This window comes from Chionomys nivalis, chromosome 3, assembly GCF_950005125.1.
Source record: "Chionomys nivalis chromosome 3, mChiNiv1.1, whole genome shotgun sequence".
Lineage (NCBI taxonomy): Eukaryota > Metazoa > Chordata > Mammalia > Rodentia > Cricetidae > Chionomys > Chionomys nivalis.
Window position 1 is genome coordinate 22,061,155 of NC_080088.1, and position 27,703 is coordinate 22,088,857.

At 37.3% G+C, this 27,703-nt stretch overlaps 1 protein-coding gene and 1 long non-coding RNA gene across 2 annotated transcripts in view; one reads left to right on the forward strand and one right to left on the reverse strand.

The window, feature by feature from the left end:
* The window catches only part of Samsn1 (SAM domain, SH3 domain and nuclear localization signals 1), a 48,747-nt gene extending 23,648 nt beyond the window's left edge, over positions 1-25,099 (forward strand). The window contains exons 3-8 of the mRNA XM_057765189.1: positions 29-178; positions 4,722-4,851; positions 6,822-6,973; positions 9,813-10,019; positions 12,987-13,137; positions 24,404-25,099. Of these exons, the coding sequence (XP_057621172.1) occupies positions 29-178; positions 4,722-4,851; positions 6,822-6,973; positions 9,813-10,019; positions 12,987-13,137; positions 24,404-24,594 (981 nt within the window). The 3' untranslated portion in view covers positions 24,595-25,099. The remainder of the gene's footprint in view (positions 1-28; positions 179-4,721; positions 4,852-6,821; positions 6,974-9,812; positions 10,020-12,986; positions 13,138-24,403) is intronic.
* LOC130871651 (uncharacterized) overlaps positions 1-27,703 on the reverse strand; it is a 131,768-nt gene that overhangs the window by 17,785 nt on the left and 86,280 nt on the right. The window lies entirely within an intron of this gene.

A 27,703-nucleotide genomic window follows, 5' to 3' on the forward strand; every position in this document is an offset into this window, starting at 1 on the left:
TTTTTTTTTTTAAATAAAACTCCATTAGGTCCATGAAGGGGAACTAGCCAATGGACGTGAAGAACAAAATAAAACCTCAAATAGTGGAGGAAATCTAGGTAAAAAAATGAGGGCGATTTCATGGACAATGAAGAAAAAAGTTGGGAGGAAATACATCAAAGCCCTTTCTGAGGAAAAAGTAAGTGTATTTTCCCATCTGTATTTTTATATTTTTTTGTAATATATTCAGTCAGCTCTTCAGATAGAGACTATTTGTTGTTTTGCAAAGCATTTAGTCTTATTTTTTTTCTTTTACTATCATACTCAGGAAGTTCTGTAGTTCTTTAAGAAACAATGTGTTCTCATGCACATGAGTGCCAACAGGGTGCATGCAGACAACAGAGGACAACTTTTCAGTCTGTTCTCTGTTTCAACTTTTATGGGTTCCTTGGATCAAACTCAAGTCCTCATGCTTGTTCAGCAAGTGCTTTTACCTGCTGAGCCATCTGGTTGACCCAGTTTTATATATCTTAAGGGATTATTACTCCTGTTTTAAAAGAAGAAAATTCACATATCTAGCATGTAAAGAAGAGCACATGGTTTAAGTTGTAACAATTATCTGTAACTTATCTCTTCTTATCACAAAATATTAGCCCATTTATAAATAATCTACGCTTCCACATTTATGACTAGGTTTTTGAGCTGTTTCTACTTTGGGCATATTATGAGTAGTACTTTTGTAAACACTTATGTGTGATTCTTTGTATAAACATATTTTTTGTTTCTTCTTGATATATGATAATTCTACATCTAATATTTTGAGAAGCTGGCAACTGCTTGCCCAAAACTATGCACAATTTTACTTACCCAATATCAATAAATAAATGGCTCCAATATTTCTATATCATGTCAGCTTGTGTTTTTTTTTAAGTATTGGCCATTAGTGAAGATAAAGTAGACTCACACTGTAATTTTTCATTTACATTTCTCTTATAATGGATGATACTGAGATCTTTTAATGTACTTGTTGGTTCTATCTATTTCTCTTTAAAGAAATGTCTATTTAAATATTTTGTCTGCTTTTTAATAATTGGTTTTCGCTACTTAATATGTTTTAAATGTTTATATAATTTATGAATGAGTCTTTTAATCAAATATGATTTCTAAATATGTATTCTATCATTCTGTGCATGGTATTTTCATTTTTATAGTATTAGTTGAATCCCAAATGTTTATAATTTTATAATAATCCAATTTTTCTGTTTTTCTTGCTCTTTGGGTTTTGGTATCATACTTGTGAAGATTACTTCTGTATTTTCTCCTAATGGCTCTTTAGTGTAAGACCCATTTGGAGTTCAATGTTCTATGTGGTGTTTCAGAGGAATAAAACTTCCTTCTTTTTCATGTGAATATCTAGTTGACTCAGTTTCATTTGTTGAAGACTCTTTTGGTCCCATTTTAATGTCTTGGTAGCAATGTTTAAAATCATCTGACTATCATACTCAAAATTGTTATAAACATATAGATCATAAATATAAATACGTATTGTATAATATTTCAGTTCTATATTGTTAATTCCTATATCTTATGCTCATTTTCTTTCAGCCGTCTTCTACTCGAATTCTGTCCCCGGTATTCTATTGCAACAGTAATAACCTCTGTGATGCCCAAACACAATGACACTTTACGTTTTAGCTATAGACACAAGGGGTGACATGTTTACATGTAAAACTTTCTGTTTCTTTGAGCACTCTTTGAACTTTTGTCTTTCCCAGAATTCTTCTTGGCTTTGCTTTTGATTCTGTCTCTCTAAATAGTAAGACTTCCCAAGGCTTATTAAAATACTTGATGCTCCACTAAATATACCCTCTGCTCTTTAGTGATCTTAGACAGTCTTATGCTATTGGGCCCCAGATTAAAGCTTCCAAATGTCTTGTAAAGGATTCTACCAATACAGTGTGATAGAGCCTGCTAATCCAGCTAGTCCTCTGTGGAACAGACCTCCAAGAAATAAAAGAAACACCAAGGTTGAACTAGGGAAATGTCTGTGAACTCTTTGTTGTTGTTGTTGTTTTGTTGTTGTTGTTGTTGTTGTTTTTTTGACATAGGATTTGTCTGTGAAATAGCCTTGGCTTTCCTGGATCTCTCTGTGTAGACTAGGCTGACCTCCAATCACAGAGATACACCTACCTCTGCCTCCAGAGTGCTAGGATTAGAGGTGCATGCCACCACCCAGCACCTATGAACTCTTAAGAAGGGTAAGTGCATAGGGAGAGCCTTGCAATGGCAGTACAAGTCTGACATCTATAAAAAAAAAAAAAGAGCAAGAGGAAATAAATATCAGAGTTTCTCTTTACAGCCCTCTTCTGAGAACGTTTTGGTTAGATCTTAAACTAGAACTTCCCACTGGAAGAACTCCTTAATTCCCCACTAGAATAGGCACAAATTTTATTCATAAGTATTCAGCTACTGACACATTGGAGGGTCTGGCTTCCGTGCAAACACACTGGTAGATACCAAGGGGAATAGCTGGGACTGCTACGGTGTATTAGTCATATTTCTGTTTCTAATGGCAATGCCTAACAGACTGATTATTCACAAACAGCCTTATTTTAGTTGCACTTATGGTCCAAGAAAAAGTGGCCATATCTCATGATGGCCTTATTGGTGGTAGGATTACAAGGCAACAGAGGTGCAAATACAGGATAGTGTCTATCCCTTTGTTAGTAAAGCCACCAACACCTAGTCAAGGAGGTTCTATTATACCCTCATCTAATCCCAAACATCTCCCCAAGGCCATGCCTCTAAACACCAAAGTTGGATTACATTTCCCCTTTTATGATACTGCACAGTGGAAATTGGATGCATATGTGTGTCTTGGGGAATGACAATGTGGAATCATAGCATGTAGTCTCCAACCCCATAGCTCGTGTACTTTGCACAATACACATTATGATCTAGGTGTCACATTCCCGTGGTCACCACAGTGGTCTACAACATTCTTCCTGAACTGGATCTCAATCACTTCTTTGAGTTACTATGTAATACCCTCCTTTCTCTCGTGACATTGACCTGTACATCCAAGGCTAATTATGAGTTCCATTTTGTTCTCATCTTTCCTTTTGCTTAAGGAAAGGGTAGAAAAGTACTTTCAGAAGAAAACAGAACCAACATGTTATAAAAGAATATCTTCATACTTATTCAGGTAAACTCAGGGCATTTGTTACCTTACAGTTGAAGTCTTTGGAACTCATTTTGCCGAAATCAACAAACCTTTCTCATTTTTGCCTGGATTACTAGTTCTCTCACATTATACAGCTTATCTCCTTCATAGCACTTACATGACTCATACTAACACTTGCTGGAGAAGGGCTGCTTGCTGATTCCCAGCCACCGGCCTAGCTTAGACCCAAAATAATCACACAGAAACTGTGTTATTTAAATCACTGCTTGGCCCATTAGCTCTAGCTTCTTATTGGCTAATCTCTTACATATTAATTTAGCCAATTTCTATCAATCTGTGTATCGCCACATGGCAGTGGCTTACCAGCAAATTTTCGGTATGTTTGACTCTGGAAGTGCCTCCATGGCTTCTCTTCTGACTCCACCCTTCTTTCTCACAGCATACAGCCTAGCTTTCCCCACCTAGTTCTGTTCTTCCCTGCCATAGGCTCAAAGCAGTTATTTATTCATTAACCAATAAAAGCAACACATAGACAGAAGGACCTCCCACACCAAATATTTCCAGGCACATAAGTTCAACTCCTGTAAAGACATATGAACACTAGTTTATAGACATTTCCTAGCCCATGCACACTAGAATATAATCTCTTAGAGCCCAAACCCTTTTCCTATGTTATATTGTTTATTAGAGTATCTACAATTGTTTGAAAGATGGCAACTGCCTGCTAGGCTGTGCTTCAAAAACCTTCCCTAAATGACTGAATGAATAAAGAACAGATAAAAACAGAGAATCAAACTAAGTCTATGCTTATTATGAAGTTTTATCAATGCTCAGTAATGCTCAAAATAAGACTATTGAATTACAATGTGATGGGTATTAAGAAATTCATAAGCTTTGTCCAAACTTTCTAAAAATGGCAAACATTTGAGATGTTTTCAAGGAAATGTAATTTGTTTTGAAATTGTCTGTCTTTTCTAATTTTATGCAAGATTTGCTTTTCACTTGACTAGGTGGCAAGCACAGTATGAGGTTTGAAAAGCTCCTGAGATAAGGTTTGCTTTAGAATTGCCAAGTGAGCATGTTTTATTCATATCTAGTGATCTGGGAGCATGCAAATAACTGACATGAAACAAATGTGCAGAGTTTAAGCCTGTAGTATCAGATCTCGAAGGATTAGTAATGGCAGCAAACAGAGAAGAGGGAGGACATGAAGAAGTAGCTGCGCTTTAACAGAAGAAGCATCAATGCCAATATAGCCAACATTTCTGATTAAATAGTCTTGATATGATATTCATCTTTATTTTCAAAACTAGACTGTTATAATTGCAGTTATATTCCACAACAAACAATGTCTCGTCTAGGGGTGTTTTCCAAGTATCCTCTGAACTGTTTTCCTAGAAAATGAACTGAAGATTAATGACTCTCATATTTCATGCTGATGTATTCATGAGTGTTTTATTGTTTAAATGTGTCTTGCTTGTAGAGTCAGTGCACACAGTGAATATCTCCATGGAAATCTGATCTGTACACTTAACCTCTGATATGTTTTCTTCTGAAGGAGGAAGAAAATGGAGAGGAAGCCCTCCCATATCGGAACAGTGATCCCATGATCGGAACACATACAGAGAAGACCTCCCTCAAAGCCAGCGACTCTATGGATAGCCTCTACAGTGGGCAGAGCTCATCAAGTAAGGCTAATGTGTAAAAGGTGGCATCTGAGAGATGAAGCCCGGGTTAAACTAATTAAAAAACAATGAAAGATCACCTTGAGGTTGTTTATCAGTAAAAACAATGATCAGACATTTGATATAGAGAAGCTGAAAAAGTTGGATACATTGACTATACATGGAGTTATTGATTGTGATACATAGTATAACATATTTTGATACTATAGCCTGCAGGGCTTTTGTGAAAATGCCTTGAACAAGTTGTGCTAAATAATAAAATCTGATACCAAATTGTATGCTCAGAAAACCTCATGTTATCTTGAGTCAAAACATATAAAATTAATCAAAATAGAAAAATAAAATTCTGTTCTTTATTTTTCTCCTTTGATTTTTTCTTTTTGTCTTTGTCCCTTCTTCTCCCTCCTCTCATTTCTCCCATTCCTACTCTTCTTCTTCCTCCCCCTTCCTTTCTTTCTTTTTATTTTGGTTTTCTGCAAAGTGCAGGATACATGCCTCAATTCTATCACTTATGTTTACCATTAGTAAGTAGAGACTGAAACAATGAATATTACCACATGATAGATATGTCACGAGTGGGATGGGAAAGTAGATTAGCAGGCAACTCTAAGGATTGCTGAGCCAACACTGATATTTGATTAGAAGGACATTACTCAAGATTCAGTCACATTTTTCTACTGCAATACTCACAAGAAAGTACTGAGGGTGCTGGTGCCTTGTGTCTTTCTGTATGTGAAGTGTTATCTTTCCTCCGGTTGCTTCAGAAATTGCAAATGTCACTGAAAAGTTTATTTTCCTCTTCCTTTTAAATCAACACTTTTGTTATTTGAAAATGACTCACAAAGAAAAGATATTTTAAATATCCTCAAGTTTATTCATATTTGCTGTACAACAGTTATTTTGTGATGAAAAACTAAGGCAGAAACATTTGAAGGATGCAGTGTGTGTGTACATGCATGTGTGTGTGATTCAGTTTTAATAAGTATCTATTTCTGCTAAAAGTATTCAAATTCATGTTGTGATACTGAATGTGGGAAAAATTTTCTTACTCCAGTCCATGAGGCAAAGCCTGCTCCCACACACTCTAGAAGGGAGGCCTAGGGAGAGAATGTTCCACTTCCATGCTACACTTCTGTTCATGCACAACGCACAACGTCCTGCAGGATTTTTACCTTATTTCATAATGCATGATCGGGAAACTACTGCTGTTGACTCCCCGAGCAGCAAAAGGTCATTCTCAAGGAGGAAGTGAGGAGATTGACTGTGTGGGAGAAACACGGAGGCCCTTGCATTGGCGACAGAACTGACACGACAGAAAGAAACAAACTGAAGCAAAATAGCTTTGTTCTGCTTTGCTTTCTTACTCCCGAAATCAAGATCAGAAAGGAAGGGGAGCAGAAAGCAAGCAGCCCGGCAGAATAGGATAGCTTGGTGGTACAGATGTTTGGGCCATCTTCTCCTCTGCAAGACACACGAAAACATCACCTTTTATAAGCAAAGATTTTTCTCTCTTTGGCCTTTGGCACACAGTCAGAATTCTGGGACAAACATTCATTACAATCGTGTAAGTTATAAAGAACTCTGAAATGACATGTGTATGCCATTTATGATCAATAATAACACATAATGATTAAAATGTTATGAATCAAATTCTTTCTTAGTTTTTAAGTATGAAAATTTCTTTCTAGGTCTAGGTTTGAACCTATACCTTGCTACAGATTAGTAAGTGGGCACTTCTTAATGCCCTTTAAAATAGATCAGATCATTGAGCCAAAATGAAACAGTATTGGAATAAAGATTGAGGAGCATATTCAGACTGGCAGGGAACGAGTCACAACTAACTCTGAAGAGTGAGTCGCTGAGGGAGTGTGATTAGAAGCCCAATAAGACTGGCATCCATTGCTCCAGTTTTAGACAAGGTGCCGGAGGCTACGAACCTTTGACAACCTGTTAACCTTTTTTTTTTTCGTCAGGCGGAATAACAAGTTGTTCAGATGGAACAAGTAACAGGGACAGTTTTCGACTGGATGACGACAGCCCCTATGCAGGGCCATTCTGTGGCCGTGCCAGAGTGCACACAGACTTCACACCAAGTCCCTATGACACTGACTCCCTCAAAATCAAGGTAGGCCCTCATTACATCTGCTTCCTGGTCTGTCGAATGCCAGTTGTGTGATTTCCTTTAGGAACTACAGAAAGTTTGTTTTCCTAGTAAGCTGGACTGACGCCCCAATGGGATGAATTTGAACTTAATGTGAGGTGGGGTGAGAGGGATCAGTCTCCTGTGGCCATTAACATAAGAATCTGTGGGAAGGGAATGAATGGTCTGCATTTTTTGAAGCTCTCAGAGGTGATCAGCTAGGTGTGCCCACCTGATACCAGTCAGACAAAAATAATAGAGCAAAAGGAGTACGCAAAAACAGAACTATGAGACAGGCACCCAGCAGAGCAAAGGCTTGGGGAACCACACTTGGCTGGGCAGCTCCAGTTCTTTCTAATTTGATTGCCTCATGTAACCAGAGCTCTTTCTCTATTGATAACCCCACCACAAAAGTTGCCATACAACAAATTACTCTCAGCTTTTAGGCTTCAAATAACATAAATATTCAATCACACCTTTTGAGGGCATAAACCTGGATATGACTCAGCTGCTATCTTCACAAGGATACCTCTGGCAAAATCAGGGTGCCAGCCACACTATGATCTCCCCTGAGATTTGATGTCCTTCTTAAAGCTCCTATGGGTAGGTAAAGCATAGTTTGTTGTAACTCCCTACAAAATTATGTCCATGTGCCACTAGGTGATTTTCTGGAGCTCTCACAGAACACAATAAACTTCTCACAGGTCCTGAGTAAGGAAACTGAGTCTTTGGGGCCACCTGTCAGTTTTGCTGAAATTTGTAAGTTTAGACGACACAAGGTACACGACCACAAATGTAAAATATGACAGGGAAGACCCAGTGAAGAACTGTCACGCCTAGAAACTTATTACTACTTCTAGGGAATATGCTGGTCTCCTGGGTGTATAGGATCTGGCCTGCCACTTCAGTCTCTCAGTGAAAAGTGCAAACACCTAGACTCAAACTCAGAAGACACACAGGTACACATACTATCCCAAATCAGAGAGAGCATATCTTTCAATCACAATCACATCCAGTTATATGTTCCTAGAACAAATAAATTGGTATTTTTCTTCAATCATATGTTCACACACCTGCATGAAAATATAGATTTAAGCATAGCTTTAAGGATAGAGCCTTAAAACTAGCAAATATTGGGATCTATGGCATCTCATTGGGATGTAAAGTTATATCTCAAAAGAGTAACTTTGATTCTTATTTGAGTAAACATGACTCATGAAATAGGCACATATTTTTCTAGAAATAAAATCTTCTCATAAAGAAGTATTGTCAAGAGAATTTTTACTCTTGCCAATAATTGCATCCTATAACCAAATATAGTCTTAGATATAAATACACAAAGTGCTAGTTAGTTTGGTCACGTCATTCTGCCTAATTCATTCTTCAATGAAAACTGTTATGTGGATTTTATTTTATATAATATCTCCTTTTGATGTTATCAGAATTTGGGGAAATCCCAGTGAGGTTACAACATGCTATCTGGGAAATGGAGGTCCTTACATGGAATTCCTAGTATCATTAATAAAAGAATTTAAGAATGGGTTCAAAATTGAGGAAAATTTGATTGTAATTAAAAAAAAAAACTCAGGGCAGCAAGTTTTCAGTCTCTCCAGCTACAGGGAAGAGGGATATAAGGAGAAGAAACAGAGAAAAACATGGTATTTGAGTTAGTTCAGCATGGATGTCACCTACATGGCAGGCAAGCAGCCACATGGTAGAGTTGGGTACTGCAGTGAAAAAAAGAAGGCAAAGTATTAGGAAAACACACTTAGAAAAGAGATACAATAGAAAGGAAATGTTATGGTTTTCTGAGTAATTCAGAAAGACTTGGGAAATTGTCTGCATCCCTACCTGAGTGGTGACAGTTCTGGGAAGTAATAGCTCTTTAGTTCACTAAAGGGCTCATTCTCATTATTCCTCTTCTCCCTTGAGCATGACTTAAGGTGAACCCACTTCAAGAAGTGGGCTAGATGATTGTCCAGGCCAACCAGATTAATCCTCTTATATTTTGAGTGCCTTGAAAAGTTAGGTCTCCACCAGGCTAGAGAGCTAGCTTTCCCCGTGGATTTCTGTAGGTGACAGGCGAGTGCTTCCATGAGTGACATTGACAGCGGGAGCGCCACCATTACCTCAAGAATTAATCAGCATACCTGGCTACACAAATACTTCCATATATTTAGTAAATCCTTTACTTTCATTACTTTAGCTCAATAAAACAATTTACATAGACTTATTTTATACTGTAAAAGAATCGTGTCATATGAGCTAAAACCATGGACAAAGAGTCCAAGTTTCTTTCTTCCCTTTTAAGAGAGCACATTCAAATGATGGTCTGATGCTTTATTCCTATGTTGATTTAGGAGGGTAGATAAAAATGGATCATTTTTAAGATCACACAACTTAGGCTTGAGTTCTGACCCCATCTTTAACTTCATTTAAGAATGCGACAAGTCACTTAATATCACTGTTTCTTTTTCTGTAACACCTAAAGCAATAATCTGATACCTCATACTCTCTACCCAATGTATGTGTATTGCAATAAGATAACAGCATATTTAATATACCATGTATATTGTAATACAAACGTTAGTTAGTGAGTCAATATAATAGGGAAAAGAAAAGTACCATCAAGCATGCTGGTGTTCTTTGCTATAGAGTGAGCACTTTCATTGAGGATGCGAACACCTGTCTGTTTCTGCAATCTCTGAAGACCTTTACCACATTATCCTCATCCCTCTAAAATTCCTATGGTTCCATTCTTTCTCCATATTACAAAAGCATGATGGTGCTTTGGAATTTGATTTGCATTTGCTTTTGTCCTTAGAAAGGAGACGTGATAGACATTATCTGTAAAACACCGATGGGAATGTGGACAGGGATGCTGAACAATAAAGTTGGAAACTTCAAATTTATTTATGTGGATGTTATCTCAGAAGAGGAAGCAGCTCCTAAGAAAACAAAGGCGCACAGAAGTAGTAAAAGAGAGAGCACCGGGACTCTGCAGGATTTCTTAGAGCAGATTCACCTCCAGGTTAGTAAACCTTTGATCTGTTTGCTTTTGCTGGAAAATGGGTAGACTAGAAAGTGGATCAGTCTTTACACCTGGTTTGGGATAAAACCGGACTCGCTGAACATAGCGGACAATGAGGACTACTGAGAACTCAAGAACAATGGCAATGGGTTTTGATCCTACTGAATGTACTGGCTTTGTGGGAGCCTAGGCAGTTTGGATGCTCACCTTACTAGACCTGGATGGAGGTGGGTGGTCCTTGGATTTCCCACAGGGCAGGGAACCCTGATTGCTCTTAGGGCTGAGGAGGGAAGGGGACTTCCTTGGGGGAGGGGGAGGAAAATGGGAGGTGGTGGCGGGGAGGAGGCAGAAATCTTTAATAAATAAATAAATTTAAAAATAATAATAATAATAAAAGAATGTAAGATTTACAGCAAAGGGAAATCTGTTTTCCTAGAACAGCTCTTATTTTTCTTTTATTACGTTTTTATGCAACGACAGGTCTTGATGTAGCACCCTTTGGACTAAACCCTAATCGTACTTAGCAGCCAACAACAGCAGAGATTAATGTAGAGAAATGGCACTAAAAATGAATAGGAGAATATATTCTATTCACTGAAAATATTCTAGGAGAATAGGAGACCACAGAAAAATATTTAAGTGAGAATGACCAAGAAAATAGGTAGAATACAGTCAAATTTGAGAGACCCAGAAGAAGAATGAAAAGAAGCTTGTGTTTTTATGATAGAGAGGTCAAAATGAAAGGCAGAGAAAATAACTGAATATAATAGTCTCAGAAGTAATTTCAGAAACAGTGATCATTAATGCTCTAATGATTATTTCAAGGAAAAGTTTGGTTTATGAGCACCCCAGTTGAATCCATTGCACCACTGGCATGCCAATCACATATTCTTATTATATCAGTCCTATTAAAAGAAATAGCTCTTGTTACATGGTACAATATACTACATAGTACAGTATCTACCATAAGTACCATAAGTAGCATCACTCCATTCTTAGTGTAATAGAAGCTGCCTCAGAAACACACACACACATGCTACATAGCACAGTATCCACCATACTCTCAGTTTTGAATTCATTTGCAAAATCACTCATCAGTATTTGGCTAGTGCAATTCATCAATACAAAAGCAATTATATTTTTCTTAATTGGTATTTCTGAGTTATTAAGTTACTTTTCTGTCTGCCAAAATACTGTTCAAGTTTCATTATAGAATGATTGAGGCAGTGTGATACTCCTGGGGGGAAACACTGTTGACAACCTTCCTCTGTCACCCATGGAAAAACACCTAAGTGTGTTAAACATCATACTCAAGAAGTCAGAGTTAGATTGTTGTGTAAGAATGGAAATTTGGGTACTCTGTGTTCTTCTAAAATACACTATTTTTAAACAAATTATCATTATCTTTCCCCCCTTTTTGGTTAAAATGTGCTTTGTAATAAGTTTTTTTCTGATTACTTAAAACTTTCTGATACCATTTTTAATTTTAGTAACTGAAATAAAGATATTAAAACTAGATTTAAATAAAATTGGAGACATTTTTGAGGAAGTTGGAAAAAATGTCACTTCACTTTGCATATTCAGTCTGCTAGAACAGCGGTTGTGGAAATAACAGAGCTGGGTTTCTCACCCTTCCCAATGTTGAAACCTTTAACACTGTTCCTCATGTTGTGGAACCATAAAATTATTATTATTATTATTATTATATTTTTGGTTCTTTTGAGACAGGGTTTCTCTGTGTAGTTTTGCTGCCTATCCTGGAACTAGTTCTTGTAGACCAGGCTGGCCTCAAACTCACAGAGATCCACCTGCCTCTGGCTCCCAAGTGCTGGGATTAAAGTCACTGCCAGGCATAACATTATTTTTGTTGTTACTTCATAACTGATATTTTCCTACTGTTATGAGTCATAATGTAATATATGATACACAAGATATTTGATATACAACCCCACTAAAGGTCACAACCCACAGGCTGAGAACCACATAGATACTTTATGATCAGAAGTCTAAGAATTTTACCCTACTATATGTTGATGCAAATGATAGACAAAATATCCCTACTGAAGAAAGGAAATAAATGCTTACTTCAACTGTGAGCCTTTCATGTGTAATTAAAATTTAAATTTAAAGGGAGGTGAGAGGCAGGGAGGGGAGCATAGAACAATGTAGAGCTAAATAAAAATCAATAAAAAAAGAAAGAAAAAAATTATATAGCAAGCCTGTAATTCACTAGATATATAATACTTCTTCACTCAGTCAAAATACTAAATTCATTTTGTACACAGAACTGTGTCTGCTTTGAATTAATTTTTATTTCTTACATTTATTTATTTGTTCATTGTGTGTGTGTTTGTGTGTGTGTGTGTGTGCGTGCGCATGCTGTGGTATGAATGTGGAGGTAAGAGGACATTTGCAGGAGTGAATTTCTTCTACCATTTATGCTTTGGGAGCCAATCTATGTCACCAGTCTAGGCAGCAAGCAGATTACCTACTAATCCATCTCACTGGAGCTCAAATTCGTTATTTAACTACACTAAGAAAATAATGAGAGAAGATGTTTTCATGACCAACAATCAAAAAGAGAGACTGGTGCAGAGATACCACTATAGCTTAATCTATGAGAGGTATTGTGTTGAAAGCCTTAAGAAAATGCTGTCTTTTAATGAGGTACGAAGTGGGATGGACAAGTCCGCTGACAAGAGATCCATGATTTCCTGCTATCATCAGAGTCAAGGGATTATTTCTTCTTTACATTTGTCCTTCTGAAGGTTAAGAATTTACAGCACTCTCTATTAAATGCCCTAGCATTTGTTTGTGGGAAAGTAGTATAAATAAAATGATCCTAGGCAAAAGTTCCACTAGGGTTTTTGCTGTCATAGGCATTTGTATAATTACTCTAATTTAGAGGAATCACAATATTTGAGCCCTATTAGTTTACAGATTATACACATTTCCCTCCTCCTACAGGAATATACTTCAACACTTCTGCTCAATGGCTACGAGACCCTGGAAGACTTGAAGGATATTAAAGAAAGTCACCTCATTGAATTAAACATTGCCAATCCAGAAGACAGGATGAGGTTACTCTCAGCTGCTGAGAGTCTCCTGGATGAAGAAAGTAAGTGTACATATCCACCTTTCTCCTTCCTGATCATCATACTTTAATATAAACAATGAAATCATTAAAAGCATCACCCAATGTCACTTACTAAGAATCATATAAAGCATTCTTCCCTATAACATGAAAGAATTTTTATATAATATTAGATACTACTCTGGCCAAAATGTATAATTAGAGAAAAAATTTTGACTGTATTCTTACAAAAGAACAAAAATTCTGTGGGTCTCTTGTTTTGGTCCTCCCAAGGTATTAATTTACACACAGTGGATGCCTGCATTCTCAAAGACCAAGGGACTTAGAGACAAATATTTTAGTACCAGTGTGAGCCATTAGTGAGAAATGCCACATATGTCTACTGTAGAATAGCACAGCGCCTGGCTCCAAGTTAATGAGTTTTCCCTACCACACAGGAAAATTCATTTCATTACCATATAGTCACATCTTGCATGTGTTTATAGTACTCTTTGTAAATGCTCTAATAGCTTGCAAAAATATTCAGTACTCACTTTTATTATCAGAGCTGGTTCTCTGTATTTGTAAATATAAACTAAAGATGAAATAATAAATGCAGATTCATTTATGGCTCAGTACAAGTTATGCCAGCTGGGTTTATGAAAATGGAATAGCTTTTAGTTTTACAATCGCCCATTCAGAGCACTGTTTCTATTAAATCTAGTCAAACCTCAAAACCCCGGGTTTAGGGAAGGCCAAGCACTGCAGAGTATGTTGTAATGGGAAAACAATAAAGAGGAATGGAGCCTCTGCTCTAAACACATGCAAACACAGCAAAACCAACTAGACTCATAGCTATAGATGTAGAGTTGTTTCTATTCTTGAGTGTGTGTGTGTGTGTGTGAACAATATTATAGATGGGGGCACTGGGCAAGCATGGTGGGAGCAGGAGGAGGAGGAAGGGTGGAAATGACGTGAATATGGTGTACTCAGGCATGGAATTCTCAAACAACATTTTCAAGGGGAAAAAGACAAACAAAGAAAAAGGAATGGAATCTAACTTCAAAGTTTAAAAAAGTATTTTAAACCATCTAATCCAGTCTTCTTTTTCAAAACCTAAACTAACAGTTTAATTACTTTCTCCAAACATAACACTCTTGGTAAAATTTCATTCTAACGTCTTCATGTTTATTATTCTCCTTCATGCTGCTGCCAGCTCAGAGCCTGAGGCAGGAAGTGCCTTGTATCTTGCACACAAGCTCCTAGTGATTTCAGAGTTAAGATTCAGGCCAATGTTTGGGAAGCATTGCCAGACTTCTTAATACCACAAGGAACAGTTCAGAGGGCGAGCAGGAGGGAATCTGTATATAGCAACCAGACCTTGACTTCCTTTGTGGGTTATTCTGTACCACATTTCAAAAGTCCTACCAAACTGAGGCACAGCCTAGCTATACATGTTTCACGTGTGATAACAATTAAAGTAACTCTTTAGAAAATTTCTTTCTTTTTTCTACTTGTGGTGTTGTGTTTGCACAGATATTTATCCTTTCCCAACAACTTAGGCATGCATGACTAACCCAACACCAGTAGAAATGATTCTATGCCTAATTTATTACTATAAATAATACTCATTATTATATTATATATTTTATTATTATAAATAATATATTATTTATAATAATATAGTTTTATTTGAAGTTCTGGGGACTTGGGGATGAGCACAGGTGGAGAGAATCTTAAACGCGGGCAAAATTGACTTAGAAAAGTAGATGGCTTATTCAGAGCTTGAGACCAGATAAAATCCGCCTGTGAGACTTGATGCAGAGATATTTCTTCGGTACATGAGGCAGCTCCTTCTACATCCCATCATTTCAGTTCATGGCTCCTCACTAAACAATGTGTGCTAAGAAAGCAATTCTGTAGTCTTCTCGTGTAGCCAATCTCCAAAGGAATGTAACCATGAAATAGGAGGAGGGAGAAGATAGTTTCTGAATGTTTGAAAATACTTGCCGCTCTCCTACATTTCAAACCACCTACCTTGTCCTATTTCCAGCTGAAGCAAATAATAACTTAATTTCGAAGAAGTCAAACAAATAGATAAGAAGGAGAGGTAGGGCTGTTATCAAAGGCACACCCCTGTAGAGCTCAAAGTTCCAACTTTTGCGTATGCAACCTAGTAAAGATAAAAATAAATAAATAAATACTTTTAAAGGGAAACTTTCTACTACTTCATCAGTTACCTAAAGGGTAATATTTGCAAGATAGAAAAGCTAAACATGAATAGCTAACTAGATTTTTCAAGCCATCAATCTGGGACAAAATGTCCTAAGACTGTGAGATTGTATGTTCCAGTCTTTCCTGATCTCTGACAACAAAACGCAAGTCAAATCATGTGACTTTCATTGTTGGACATACGAAGAGGGCAAATGCCAGAAATTATTTCTCTGCCTAAGACTCTTTAGAATGTGGTGCTTGAAAGTCAAGAGATGTTGAATACTCAACAGCAGCCTCTTATGTGTAAGCATACACACAGAGCATCTACTTTCAGGAGACAAATAACAGAGAAATGCCGGTTTGACTTGTGTCACTTTCAGCACACGGCCCTGAGATTACTCTTATTTTAATCTCGTGCTATAAAGTAGTGTTAGAATATACATGTCAAAAAGATGCATATCGTATGTTATTCTATGCTGACTGAAAGCAATTTATCTCATATGAAACTGTTTCGCTTAAGAAATAAAGAAGAATGACTTTCATTTGTTGATAAGATGGTGAATTCTGATGCTGTGGCACCATGCTCAGTGGGCTTATTTTTATCTATCCTGCTTTGTGAATGATATCTCCTCCAACAAACCTAAAGAGTAAAAGCACAACCTTCATGTTCCTTGAATGATAAAGACCTTGGATATATGGCTGTATAAAAATGCGATATTGTTGAAAAAACAAATACATGCCACAGTCACAGATGAAAAATAGCTCTTTTAAAAGAATGGGGTGCACAAATTAGCCCCATTTTATGTGTGTGTCTTTATTATTATCATTGAATCAGCTCATGTATGTGAGAACATTCCTAATTTGAGGTTCCATTATTACTGAGAATTTGGAGAGTTTCTGCTTTGCCAGTCATTCAATATAAAAATTAAACAAACTGGGTATGTGTCCTAAGTGTTAAAAACTCATGATATTTCAGGAAACGGTACAAGCCCAATCTGAATCATATATATATATATATAATACCATATATATATATGGTATTAAAGAGGATTGAAGAGAAGACAAGGGGATTTAGAATTTTATTTTCATTTTCTCTTAGCCCAGAAGTAGATAGTATTATTCTAACTTTGATTAATATTAAAATGTAAGCTTGATTAAATATTTTAGGACACTACTTGATGGGAGGCAAGATTCTTCTCCAACTAGCTGATACAAGGGCATGAGAAGTATTCAAGCTGGTCATGTGTTTATTGCTGGACAATGACTACTTTGGGGCTCCGCAGTCCCAGCAGGATACTTAGGGGTATTTGGAATCCACTCCCATGTTGCATTATCACTGAGCAGAATAAAGTCATTGGTTGCACCCAGGAATTAAGATAAAATGTGAGACAAGGCAAGCTGTGAGCCAGTTCTTGAAGGGACAGCGAAAGCAGGATCTGTTTACTTTGTATATATGAGGGTTCCTGTGTTCATGATGGGACTTTAAAATTGGTCTCTGCTTCGTGAGTAAATTTTTTCATCAACTTGAAGAGGTGTGTGTTTGTGCGTATGTGTGTGTGCGCGCGTGCGTGCACACACGTGCTCATAGGTGTTCTACATACAAAACCCTTAAAGTCTCTTTGTCTCACCCAGAAATACATCCTTAGAATAAAATAGTTAACTGTTGTTTATAGGATATAATTTGCTTTTCTTCTGCAATTTCTTTGTGTACATTTGAAATTATTTTGATGTGTCTTAAATATATCTCCCAAAATGTGTCCTACTGTCCTTGGGGTAAAGGAGTGATGGAAATACCTTCCTTTCTTATAACAGAGGGTTAATTAAATTTTAAGCTATAAAATTATGGTCACAAAATAAGAAAACGTCACAGAATTGGTATTCAGTGTATTTTAGATACTAGTAAGCTCTGATTTCAGTGCCAAGTGAGGAGGAAGGGCAAAGGGTAGCTTGTGTGCCAGGTTACTGGCACAGGCTGTGGTCACAGCAGCTCCTCATTGCTCTCCCATCCCCAGTTGTGTCGTCCTGCCTGTCCAAGTTTGATGCAGGGCAAATGGGAGGGCCCTGTCAGTAGCTGGAACAAGAGCAGCCAGCAGGGAAGATTTGCAGCGAGAGCAGACAGCAGTCCAGCAGTTGGTCCAGCAGTGTGCCAGTCTACCCTGGAGGCTAGCCCCTGACATGTGTACCTGGGCTTCGAACCCACCTGGAATATGATTTGAGTCTGGATACAAAAAGATAAACAGTTTTAGAAAAGATACAATAATTGCTCACATGAACAAGTAGAGGAGATGGACAGATATTTTATTGGTATCTGTTTACACATTCGCACACATAGATTAATATACTTTTACTCGTAGATGCTTGGCTTTGGGATTTAATTTCTCCAGACTTATTTTTGTTGTTACTGTCTAAGATTTCATTTGTGGAAATAGCATATTCTATACAATAAAAGATAAACTGAAATTAAAACATTTTTAACCTTTCTACCAAGAGTAATTTCTAGTGAGAAGAAGTTAGAGACTTTTCACACTAGTATAGACTATTGTAATGCCGTGTGTGCGTGCACACACGCGTGTGCATGCTTGTAACACTCAAGCACTTGTTTTTATACTACAGTGTGACTGTGACCTAACCTAGGCATGGCTTTGAAATGATTGCCTCAGTCAAATAAGATGAAATCTTCTAACCCATGCACTTTCCTCAGATTTCAGTCCTGTTTTTCATCCAGTAGGAGGCTAACAAATGCTTATAGAGACAGTAGATATGAAGCAGGGATGCTAAGTAAAGAGGTCTGCAATAGTGAGGAAGACTCTTCTCTGATGGTATAAGGTGATGTTGCCTGCAGTCCCACCATACATGAGTGAGTTCTGCAATTGGGAGATATCTGGGCAAGATTTATTTCATTGACATGTTAGCAACATACACTTGTGTGTACAGAATAGAAATAATTTTTGGAAAGCAATCATGTATAAAATTGAAAGTTTAAAATATGAATAGTTTAAATATATATTAATTCAAGTTCTAAGATTTTTCCATTAAATTTACTAAAAAAAATGTGATCTCAAAGGCTAAAAGGTCAAGTTACAACTTAAATTTCTACAAATTAATTTTCTAAGTGAATCAAAATATACCATAAAAAGCAAGGTATTTTGGAAATATTAAGAGCCTGATATTAGTCTCTATACTGATATGAACATATGTACAAAATATTAAGTGATATACTGGATATTTTTATTGTTGCTGTGGCTAAATCATGAGGAAACAAGGGAAGGAGAGGTTTACATCCCACAGTTTCAGGAGACAGTCCATTACAGTGGAGAAGTCGGTAGCAGGAGCATGTAGCTCGTCACATTGCACACAGAGTCAGGAAGCTGAAGGACAAATTCTGGTTGGTGCTCAGCTCGCTTTCTCACATTTTTCACTTCAGGACCCCAGAATATGGAATAGTCTCACCCACATTTAGGGTGAATATCCTCACCTCATTCAACTCAAAGTAGAAACTACCTCAAAAATATGTCAAGAGGCACATTTCATGTTGATACTACACCCTGTAGAGCTGAGCATTAAACATAAAATAAAAATGTTGTCCACATATGGGTAATCTTATTTTTTATAAAAATAATAATCTAAGGAATGATGATGTTGATTTTTGCCATATTGATCAAGTGAATTGTACTTCTATCCTCTTATCGTTTTTTTTTTTGTCTGTTTGCTTTTTTTTTCTTCTAAACCTAAGAATTAAACTGGCATAAGACGTATCAGTTGGAGAGAATAAAGATGCCAGCATTTATTTAATATGTTTTATATGTCAAAGAGTATTTTCTCAGGAAATAAGAATCAAACAATTATAATTGAATTTTTAGGCATTAATTTAAAGAATGGTAATAGAGTAATAGTATGGCCAGGCCATGGGCTTGGCATTGGCTAATCAACAGGGTAAAGAAATGGCTTGGAAAATGAAGTCAATGTAAAGTTTTACCGTGGGCTGGTCTGCCCTTTGGTGTATTCCCATGGGACCCTTCTCCCCATCAACAGGAAGAGGAGTGTATTCTCGCACCTGTTACTGTCCGAGTATATTTATTGCTAATAGTCAGTATGTAAAGTACCACATTTTGAGATCATAGAATAGTAACTTCATCAAGTAGGTAGAATCTTATTTATTAGAATTATAAAATTAATTTCCAAAGTCTGTTGCTCAATAATATATCAGAGTTGGGTTTTGTCTCTTACTTGTTATTACCCACCTACTCCACTATGACAACAACTCTAAAAAGGGGAGACATTTCTCAAGCCCAGAGCCTTGCACGCTGTTATTGAGTGTAGCATGACAGCAATGGAAACCACAGTTGTGCTCAGGGGTCCTGGCACTGAATGACGGTGCTTCTACTCATGGAACGGTACCCAGCACTGTGGGCGTTACAGTTGCTGCAGGTGTGGGTGATCAGATTTCCTCCTGGTACCCATGTCATTAGAGGGTGACGAGAACGTTGTGCTGCAGGGATGGATGGGTGACCCTGCTCCATCTGCTCTCAGCCTTAGAAAAACAGCCACAGCCAATTGCTCTTCCTTGAGTGGACTTCTCATATTTTTCTGTCATTCTAAAACTTAGGATACTATAGAAAACAAAAAATAAATGCTATCATCACATAATTCAAGGGCATATTTAAGATGTATTAGTTATTAAAATTCCCTCCATGGACAAGCCCCCACCCCAATACAAAATACACACATGGTTATCTGCAGAATGGATGGATGGGTTTCAGTGTTGGGGACTCAAATGGAGCTCAATCAGGAAGAGGTTTGTAGCTATCCTAAAATGTGTATGCCTGTTCTTTGCTGGTGATGGTGCACAGCCACAGAAGGCGAGATTCATAAAGCCAAGTAGATCTTTATTACTCTCAGGAGTTCACATATTCCTTTTGGGTCACCTTTAGCTTTAACTCAACGGGTGCAAAAATTGTTTTGTTAGTGTAGAACCACTTTCCATCAATACTTCCTTTGGCCAGGCATTTCCCTGCGCCTCTCAGTTTACATTATTTTATATGTTAGGGGTCACAGAAACAGATATTTTTACATCTAAAGCAAATGCAACAGTAAAGTCAAAATCTGGGGAATTTGTGGTTAAAAAACCTGGAAGATCAATCAACACTTGGAAGTTTGGACCACAGAACCTTTAACTCTGTGATGTGCAAGAATAGACACTGAGAAGTTCTTCCCAGGAAAAATATCTAGTTTTATGCCTTTAAAGTGTTCTTCACTTTTAATATAATTGAGACGGCCTACACTTAATTAATTAAATGTCACAACTCCAATATAATTATTTTATGAATAATTATTTTAGCTGCCTTATGTTTAATCACCATGCCATTTTTCAACATTGATGACAATCTTAAATCTATAATTTTTGATTCATGGACCTTATATAATTCTCTTAAAATTTTGGTAGGGAATAAAATATTTTCTAAATAGTCTTTTCTTAATATGTTAATTTTAATTTCATTATGTAGCATATAAAATTTAATTACTAAATTTTTTATTGTGGCTATTATTAATCGATTGCAATAACCAATACTTATACACACTTATGCTCATGTTTGAAATGCACAGTCTTTGGGAAATTCACAAACCCTTTTGTGGCTATATTAAATAAAAATATTATTTTAATTTGTCCATTGTCTAAAAATAAAATATAAAATATTGTAGATATCTAAGAAATAAATAGAAAAATCAGTCTAATATTTGAATACATCCATTTTTAATTAATTATATGAACATATGCTCTTGTATAATTGGAATAACATAATATAGAAAAATAAATGTTTATTTTGTTGTTATTTTGTGTTTTTAAGTATCACTGGAAATGTTTTACTGTGTAAATATGCACTCAGAAATCTTCCGTGAAGTCCATAGTTTTGGCAGTAATCTTTTTCTTATTACAATGTGTTATGTGCCTGGTTAGTTGAGATGATTGGAACACAGGACTGAGCTGATGTAGATTATGGTATCAATTTCTAGGTAAGCCAATTAGCTTTGCTCTGTTTCCCTGACACATGAGAGGTTTAAATAACTTAGAAAGAAAATGTAAATGGATTACCGTGAGTTTATTCTCACTTTAGGTAAAAAGAAAACCCAAATAAAACAACAACAACAACAACAGTAGGCTAAGGCCTACATTTATACCAATCCCTGACATTAGAGTCAGCATGGAGGCAGAGGCAGGCGGATCTCTGTGAGTTCGAGACCAGCCTGGTCTACAAAGGGAGTTCCAGAATAGGCTCCAAAGCTACAGAGAAACCCTGCCTCGAAAAACCAAAAAAAAAAAAAAAAAAAAAAAAAAAAAGAAACAAGAGTCGATCTGGCTCTTTGCATCCAAAGGAGCCCTCTGCATCTTCCAAGCTGCCCTGGACATACCTGCCTTTTCTTTTTATAGTTAAAGCTGAGGGGCTCCAGCTGATAACCTGCCGGAAATTACGGCAGGCCTGGTGGGAAGCATCTGAGGAGAGCAGACATGTTTTCACTTCACGAGGAAACCATTAGCAAATCACTGCTGTTCTGTAAATTACCGGTCTGCTTAAGTCTCGGCCTGGGAAACCGCTGTCTCTCTTCATAAAAAAGGGCTCTCACAGCAAAGAACCTGTATTTAAAACAAAGCAATTCCTGGAGTCCAGAGACCCTGAGACAGTATTTCTTGGGGGAAAACAAAACAAATGCTTCTTTGTTACTAAAACAATTCGTATGCTCTGGAAAAGTCGGACTTCCTTGGACTAAGTTTTGGGACCATTTGTGGTGCAATGTATAGAGGTTTCTGAGGTTGAAAAGAAGAAGCTGGGTGTTGATTTTCTTTGAAAGAAAAAAAGGAGATAATTTTGGAAATCAGAGACTTCTGAGCCTAAACTTTCTGTCTTCAAAATCGCTCCACACTTCCACTCAACCTGAATAGGACAGAGGGCTAGGAACAAATGAGTCTGATGATCCCCAGATTTGCTTAGAAAGTCATCTTGAAGGGAAGCGGCTCAGGGCTTTTCATTTAACATTGAGGTAACAGGCCCACAGTGAATCTGAGAAAACGTGGCCTTTGGTTCACCAGCGTGACTGAAGGGGTCTCACTCAAAAATCTGCAAATGCGGCAACGTGCAAACAAAAGCACCAGTCTGGCTTGCCTTTTCCAACAGTGCCCGTCAACAGGACAGAACTGATTTGTTTCTTTTCGGTAGCAATAAGATGAAAAGGCAGAAGCATGAGGAGCAACTCCTTAGAAAATGATGCTAAAACTCAGCCCCTTATTCGTAAAAGGAGGGCTTGATAACACAATGACAGATCTTCATCAAGTCTATTGACTAAGTAAATCTCCTACAACTTAAAGGTCTTTGCTAATAAACAGCAAATGCTTCAAGGTAGCTGAGTTTTATGATCAAACTATTAACACCACCAGTATTCAAAGGCCAGATTTTAGAATACTTAAAAGTTGTAGCAACAATTAATCAGGAGAATATTATTTATATATTATATGTTAATATTATACATCAGGAATCATTTATTCAGGAGAAATGCAATAAATGTGGCTTTGTGGTATGGAATAAGAATCCTCCAGGAAAGGGTTAAAGGAAATGGTGTATTTCATGCTGAAGATGAGTAGATTAGGAAGTGGTTTTTAACATTCTTTCAGTATTTTTGAACAAGTACTTATTGCATAACTACAGAATCAGAAAATATGTTAAGCATTTTCTAAATTTATCTAAGTGTGAGGGATAGCTACTAGCATTCTGATACAAGAAAGGGAACTTGTTCGCTACATACAGGAAAATCACCAGAGTTTGTTTCTCATGTCTATCAGACATTAGCGACGGCTGATTGTTAGTGAGGTTAGAGGGCAGAACATAAACCAACTTCCACAAGATGGAACGTAGACAAATGCTCGTGAAAACCAGAAGATGACGTGCAAGATAAAGGCAGATAACCTAATTGGTGTTATGTGAGTCAGCTGAAAACATTTTGGACCTTGAAGCTCTGCTATATTTTCCTTAACTGCAAGTGGATAAGTGCGGGGCAACAGGGTTAAGAATATGAGGCACAATTCTCCCCTCAACTGTCAATGTCTGTGCCTTCTCATCCCAGTGTGGAGCAGCGAAGAGCAAAGGGAACAGTCCCTGCTACTAGCTGGAGTCATAGGGTGTGCCGCTGTGGGGAGACAGCTAGGAGTCGACAGCTAGAGATTCATTTTCTGTCTGAAGCACTTAGCTCATGACGGAGAGGAAAGCAGACAAAGAACCTTCACAGAGACCAGGAGTAGTCTGGTGCCAAAGGATCCCAGAAAGGAGTCACAGGACACAAGGTTGCTTAGGTTCTTTAGAGAAACCTTTCGTTCAAGTCCTGAGATTTTTCATTCTAAAAGATAATACCTTTTCGTATATAAATCTGCTTTAGTGAGCAAACCTCAAAATAAACTATTGTTATTTAGAACTAAGAAGACGCAAAAGACAAACTGAATCTCACAAAGCAGTCCTGGCAATTTGAAGTTTTGTACTCAAAAAGTTGCCTAGTTCCCTTATGTCTGATTCTCTGGTGAATGCAAACATAGGAGAACTTTGGATATTTCGAAGAGTACTCGCTAAATTCCAAGTGTTTGAAGACCTGCTGTAGTTTGTCACAGTGAGTGATCTCTTAGTTTCATATCCACACATTCGTAATTCCAGAACTGTTCATCACTTGGATTATACTTCCAACTCCACGTGACTTTCCTAATGATCCTTTAAGGAATACTTGGACCAAGCATCTGTCATACTGTGGATACAATCTGTTTTCTTTGGCAACTTATTATTAATGTAAAATGAGAGTCCATATTGGTCCTTGCTCATGTAGGCAGTTCACATGAATAACATGAAGCTAAAAGTGAAAAATGATGAGCAGTGGTTGATTTCCGTGTGTTTGAACACCTGAGTGCACACGTCTGGTTTAAAACAATTAAGTGAGTATGTTATTCACAGGCGTTTCCATTGAAATCAAGTTGAGATTGGAATAGTTAGAATAGGATCATGCTTACATCTGACAGTCCTATAAAAGTCTCGGCTCTTCCTAACCACTATGCTTTTCCCATTTATAGCCACTGAAGAGCAAGATGAATCTGCACCTCTATCCTTAAGACCTGAAAGCAAGTCACAGTTGGATGACTGCCCAAGGGACTCTGGATGTTATGTCTCCTCAGGAAACTCAGATAATGGCAAAGAGGACCCGGAGTCAGAAAATCTGCCTGACATGGTACAGAAGATGGTCATCACAGAAGCCAGTGACTGAACACACATTCGCATCTCCATATATATGGAATTCCACTGAACTCTGCATCTGCTACAAGATCAAATAGAAGTGTTCCAAATGCATCCCCAAGTGCAAAGTGTTTTAATGTGAATGATTGCACATGTAAATGTATGTCTCTAAATTCCCAGTGAGTGTGCCTAATGTGTGTATTTATTAAATACTATGTGTTAAAGTTCATCTGCCTGTATTAGAAAAAAAACATAATGCAAAATACCATGGTGGTGTGTGATATATGCTGTTCTTGCCTTTATTTCATAAGTGTAAAAATAATGTGATGAAAACTGTGTATATATATATATATATATATATATCATTGGGATATTTTATAGATGAGGTTTTAGTTGGACTGACTTCTACAGCCGAACATACACTCATTTTTTTTAATTGTTGGAAAATGTAGCCTGAAATTAGATACTTTGTTCTGAACAAGGGTGGATTTTGAGTGACAATATCCTGTTTATTTCTTACTCTGTTATCTGATATGCAGATAGAGTTAACCATATATTTTCTGTTTTTATTTAGTAAAAATAATTGTAGATATGTTTTATTTTTATATGTAAATATTTTTTATTTTTTTCAACCCTAATAATAATAAAATACACCATGTAAATATTATATTTTCTAGACTAAAGTTATTTAAGCTATTTTAATATTCTATTTTAGAGAACGTTTCTATTATAACATGTTGAATAGTCAGTCAATCTTCAGTTAAGAAAGTATAGTGATTCCACAATCATCTCCTAAATGCAGAATCATGGTACTTCCAGATTTCAGTTTGACATGGACAAAGACTTTATCTTCACTAGAACATTCTCTCTCCTATTTTCTTTCTACCCTACCATTTCTTTTTCTGAAACCGAGAGCTAGTCACTGAAATGTAAAGTTATTTCGTTCTTTGATCTGCTTTGATCTTCCTCAGACAAATTCGCAAATATGGATCCTACCTCTAGAAATGCTTCTAATATTCCCAACATCCCATCCACAACCAGGGCCGCTGTCACATTTCAGACTCTTGTGGGGAATATTATAATGCCGATCCAAAAGATATTCCATGTTCAAATCCACTCCCATGCAGTCTCTAGAAAAATTTTCATGACTCAAGTAAAATCATTCTCCTTCCTTGAAACATCTGATGGCCTCTCATTAACTTTAGCATAAGATGTAGACATATGTAAGCTCTTTGCCAAGGGCTTTGCCGCTCCTCGTGATTGTCTCTGACCACACTTGACTGAGCGTAGTCTGTTCGGTCTTTCAGATCCGCCATTCCCACCATGACTCTCCGTACGTTAGGTATTTTTTTCAGTGCCTGGCTTGCTATTTTTTTCAGCCGAACCTTCCCTCTATTTTGTCCTCAAACTATGACACAAGAGTGGCTTGCTATGTGACCATTTCCTGATCTCTTTCTGGGCTTTTTTCTCTGTGTTTCCAATGCCCCCTTATACATAGTTGGTTACAGAAATCCTCCTTTTTCTTGAAAGTTGCCTTTACACAAGACTGGGATCTCATGATAGAATTTATTTGCTTAGGTTTTTAACTGTTCAGTGTTGAGTAAACTCTGGCCCAGGAAGAACACTTAGACAATATTTGCTATAGTTTATTGAGTATGGTGATTATTTCCAATGTACAATTAGACCTTTCCAGTTAAGTCACTCTTACCAACCTACAGGGGAATGTCACCAAATCACTTATCAGTTTTTAAAGAAAATGTGGATGTGGAAATGGCTCCATGTTTAAGACCTCAATCATGAGATCTGGAGCTTGTATCCTAGCAACCAAGTGGGTAGCTCACAAACATTTGTAACTTCAGCTTCAAGGGACCAGATACCCTATTCTGGACTCCATGGACACTCTGACACACATGTGCTCCATACAGATACTCCTCTCTCTTTCTCCTCCTCCTCCTCCTCCTCCTCCTCCTCCTCCTCCTCCTCCTCCTTCTCCTCCCCCCTCCTCCTCCTCCTCCCCCTCCTCCTTCTTCCTTCTTCTTCTTCTTCTTCTTCTTCTTCTTCTTCTTCTTCTTCTTCTTCTTCTTCTTCTTCTTCTTCTTCTTCTTCTTCTTCTTCTCTCTCTCTCTCTCTCTCTCTCTCTCTCTCTCTCTCTCTCTCTCTCACACACACACACACACACTAAAAACTTAAATAAGAGGCCTAAACAGGTTTGTGTGTTTAGAGCACAGACTGATCTTCCAGAGAACCTGGGGTTAATTCCCAGGACCAGTACCAATAGTGCACAGCCACCTGAGACTGAAAATCCAGAGGGCTCCAGCTTCTCTAGTCTCTGCGTGTAACTTCATTCCTATGAACAGTTCGCAACCCAGACATGCACAAACACATAATTAAAACAATAATGATCAATTTTTAAAAAAAGAAAAAATGAAAGATAATAAAGAAAAGTCAGGCAAAATAAAATGTTACTCTGAATGCTGAAGACAACACCGTGTTTCAATCTCCCTAACAGATCTAATCTCACGTGCAGGGCCATATCAGGTATGACGCACATGGTTACCTCAATTTCCTCCTCAGCAAAGTAGGCTTTTTCCTGACTTTGGTAACCACACTTAGAAGATTAGTCTAGACCACGTTAATGCACACGGCACGGATACTGATCTCAGCTTTTCTTCTACATTGTACTAACTCTACTCTCTCAGTTTGCTCAAGAGAGTGTGACACTTTTATGGCGATGAAAGCAGATTCTAGGTTGGAAAGGAACCGTGGAACCAACTGATAATAAAAAATACCTATCTCCTACAGAGTGAAATGCTTCCACAATTTATATCCACTAAAAATGGAACTTTCATACCAGTGGAGGATTCAGGGGCATCCTTTTGAAAAGAGGCCTTCGGGAATCAACAGCAGAGAAAGTCTGGACTCTTACAAAAGGAAGAAAGAGAGAAAAATAGAAAAACAAGAAGCTTAAGTAGCCAGGACAAAGGGCTAAACATGGAGACCTGTCCTAATGAGGACGTTACTACAGAAATATGTCCCTATATAAGATGATGTTGCATGTCTTTAATTCCTAAGTCCCTGAACTTATAGTATCAGTCTGTTCAGTGTAAAAGATGCCCAACCAACAGAGGGAAATCAGGTTT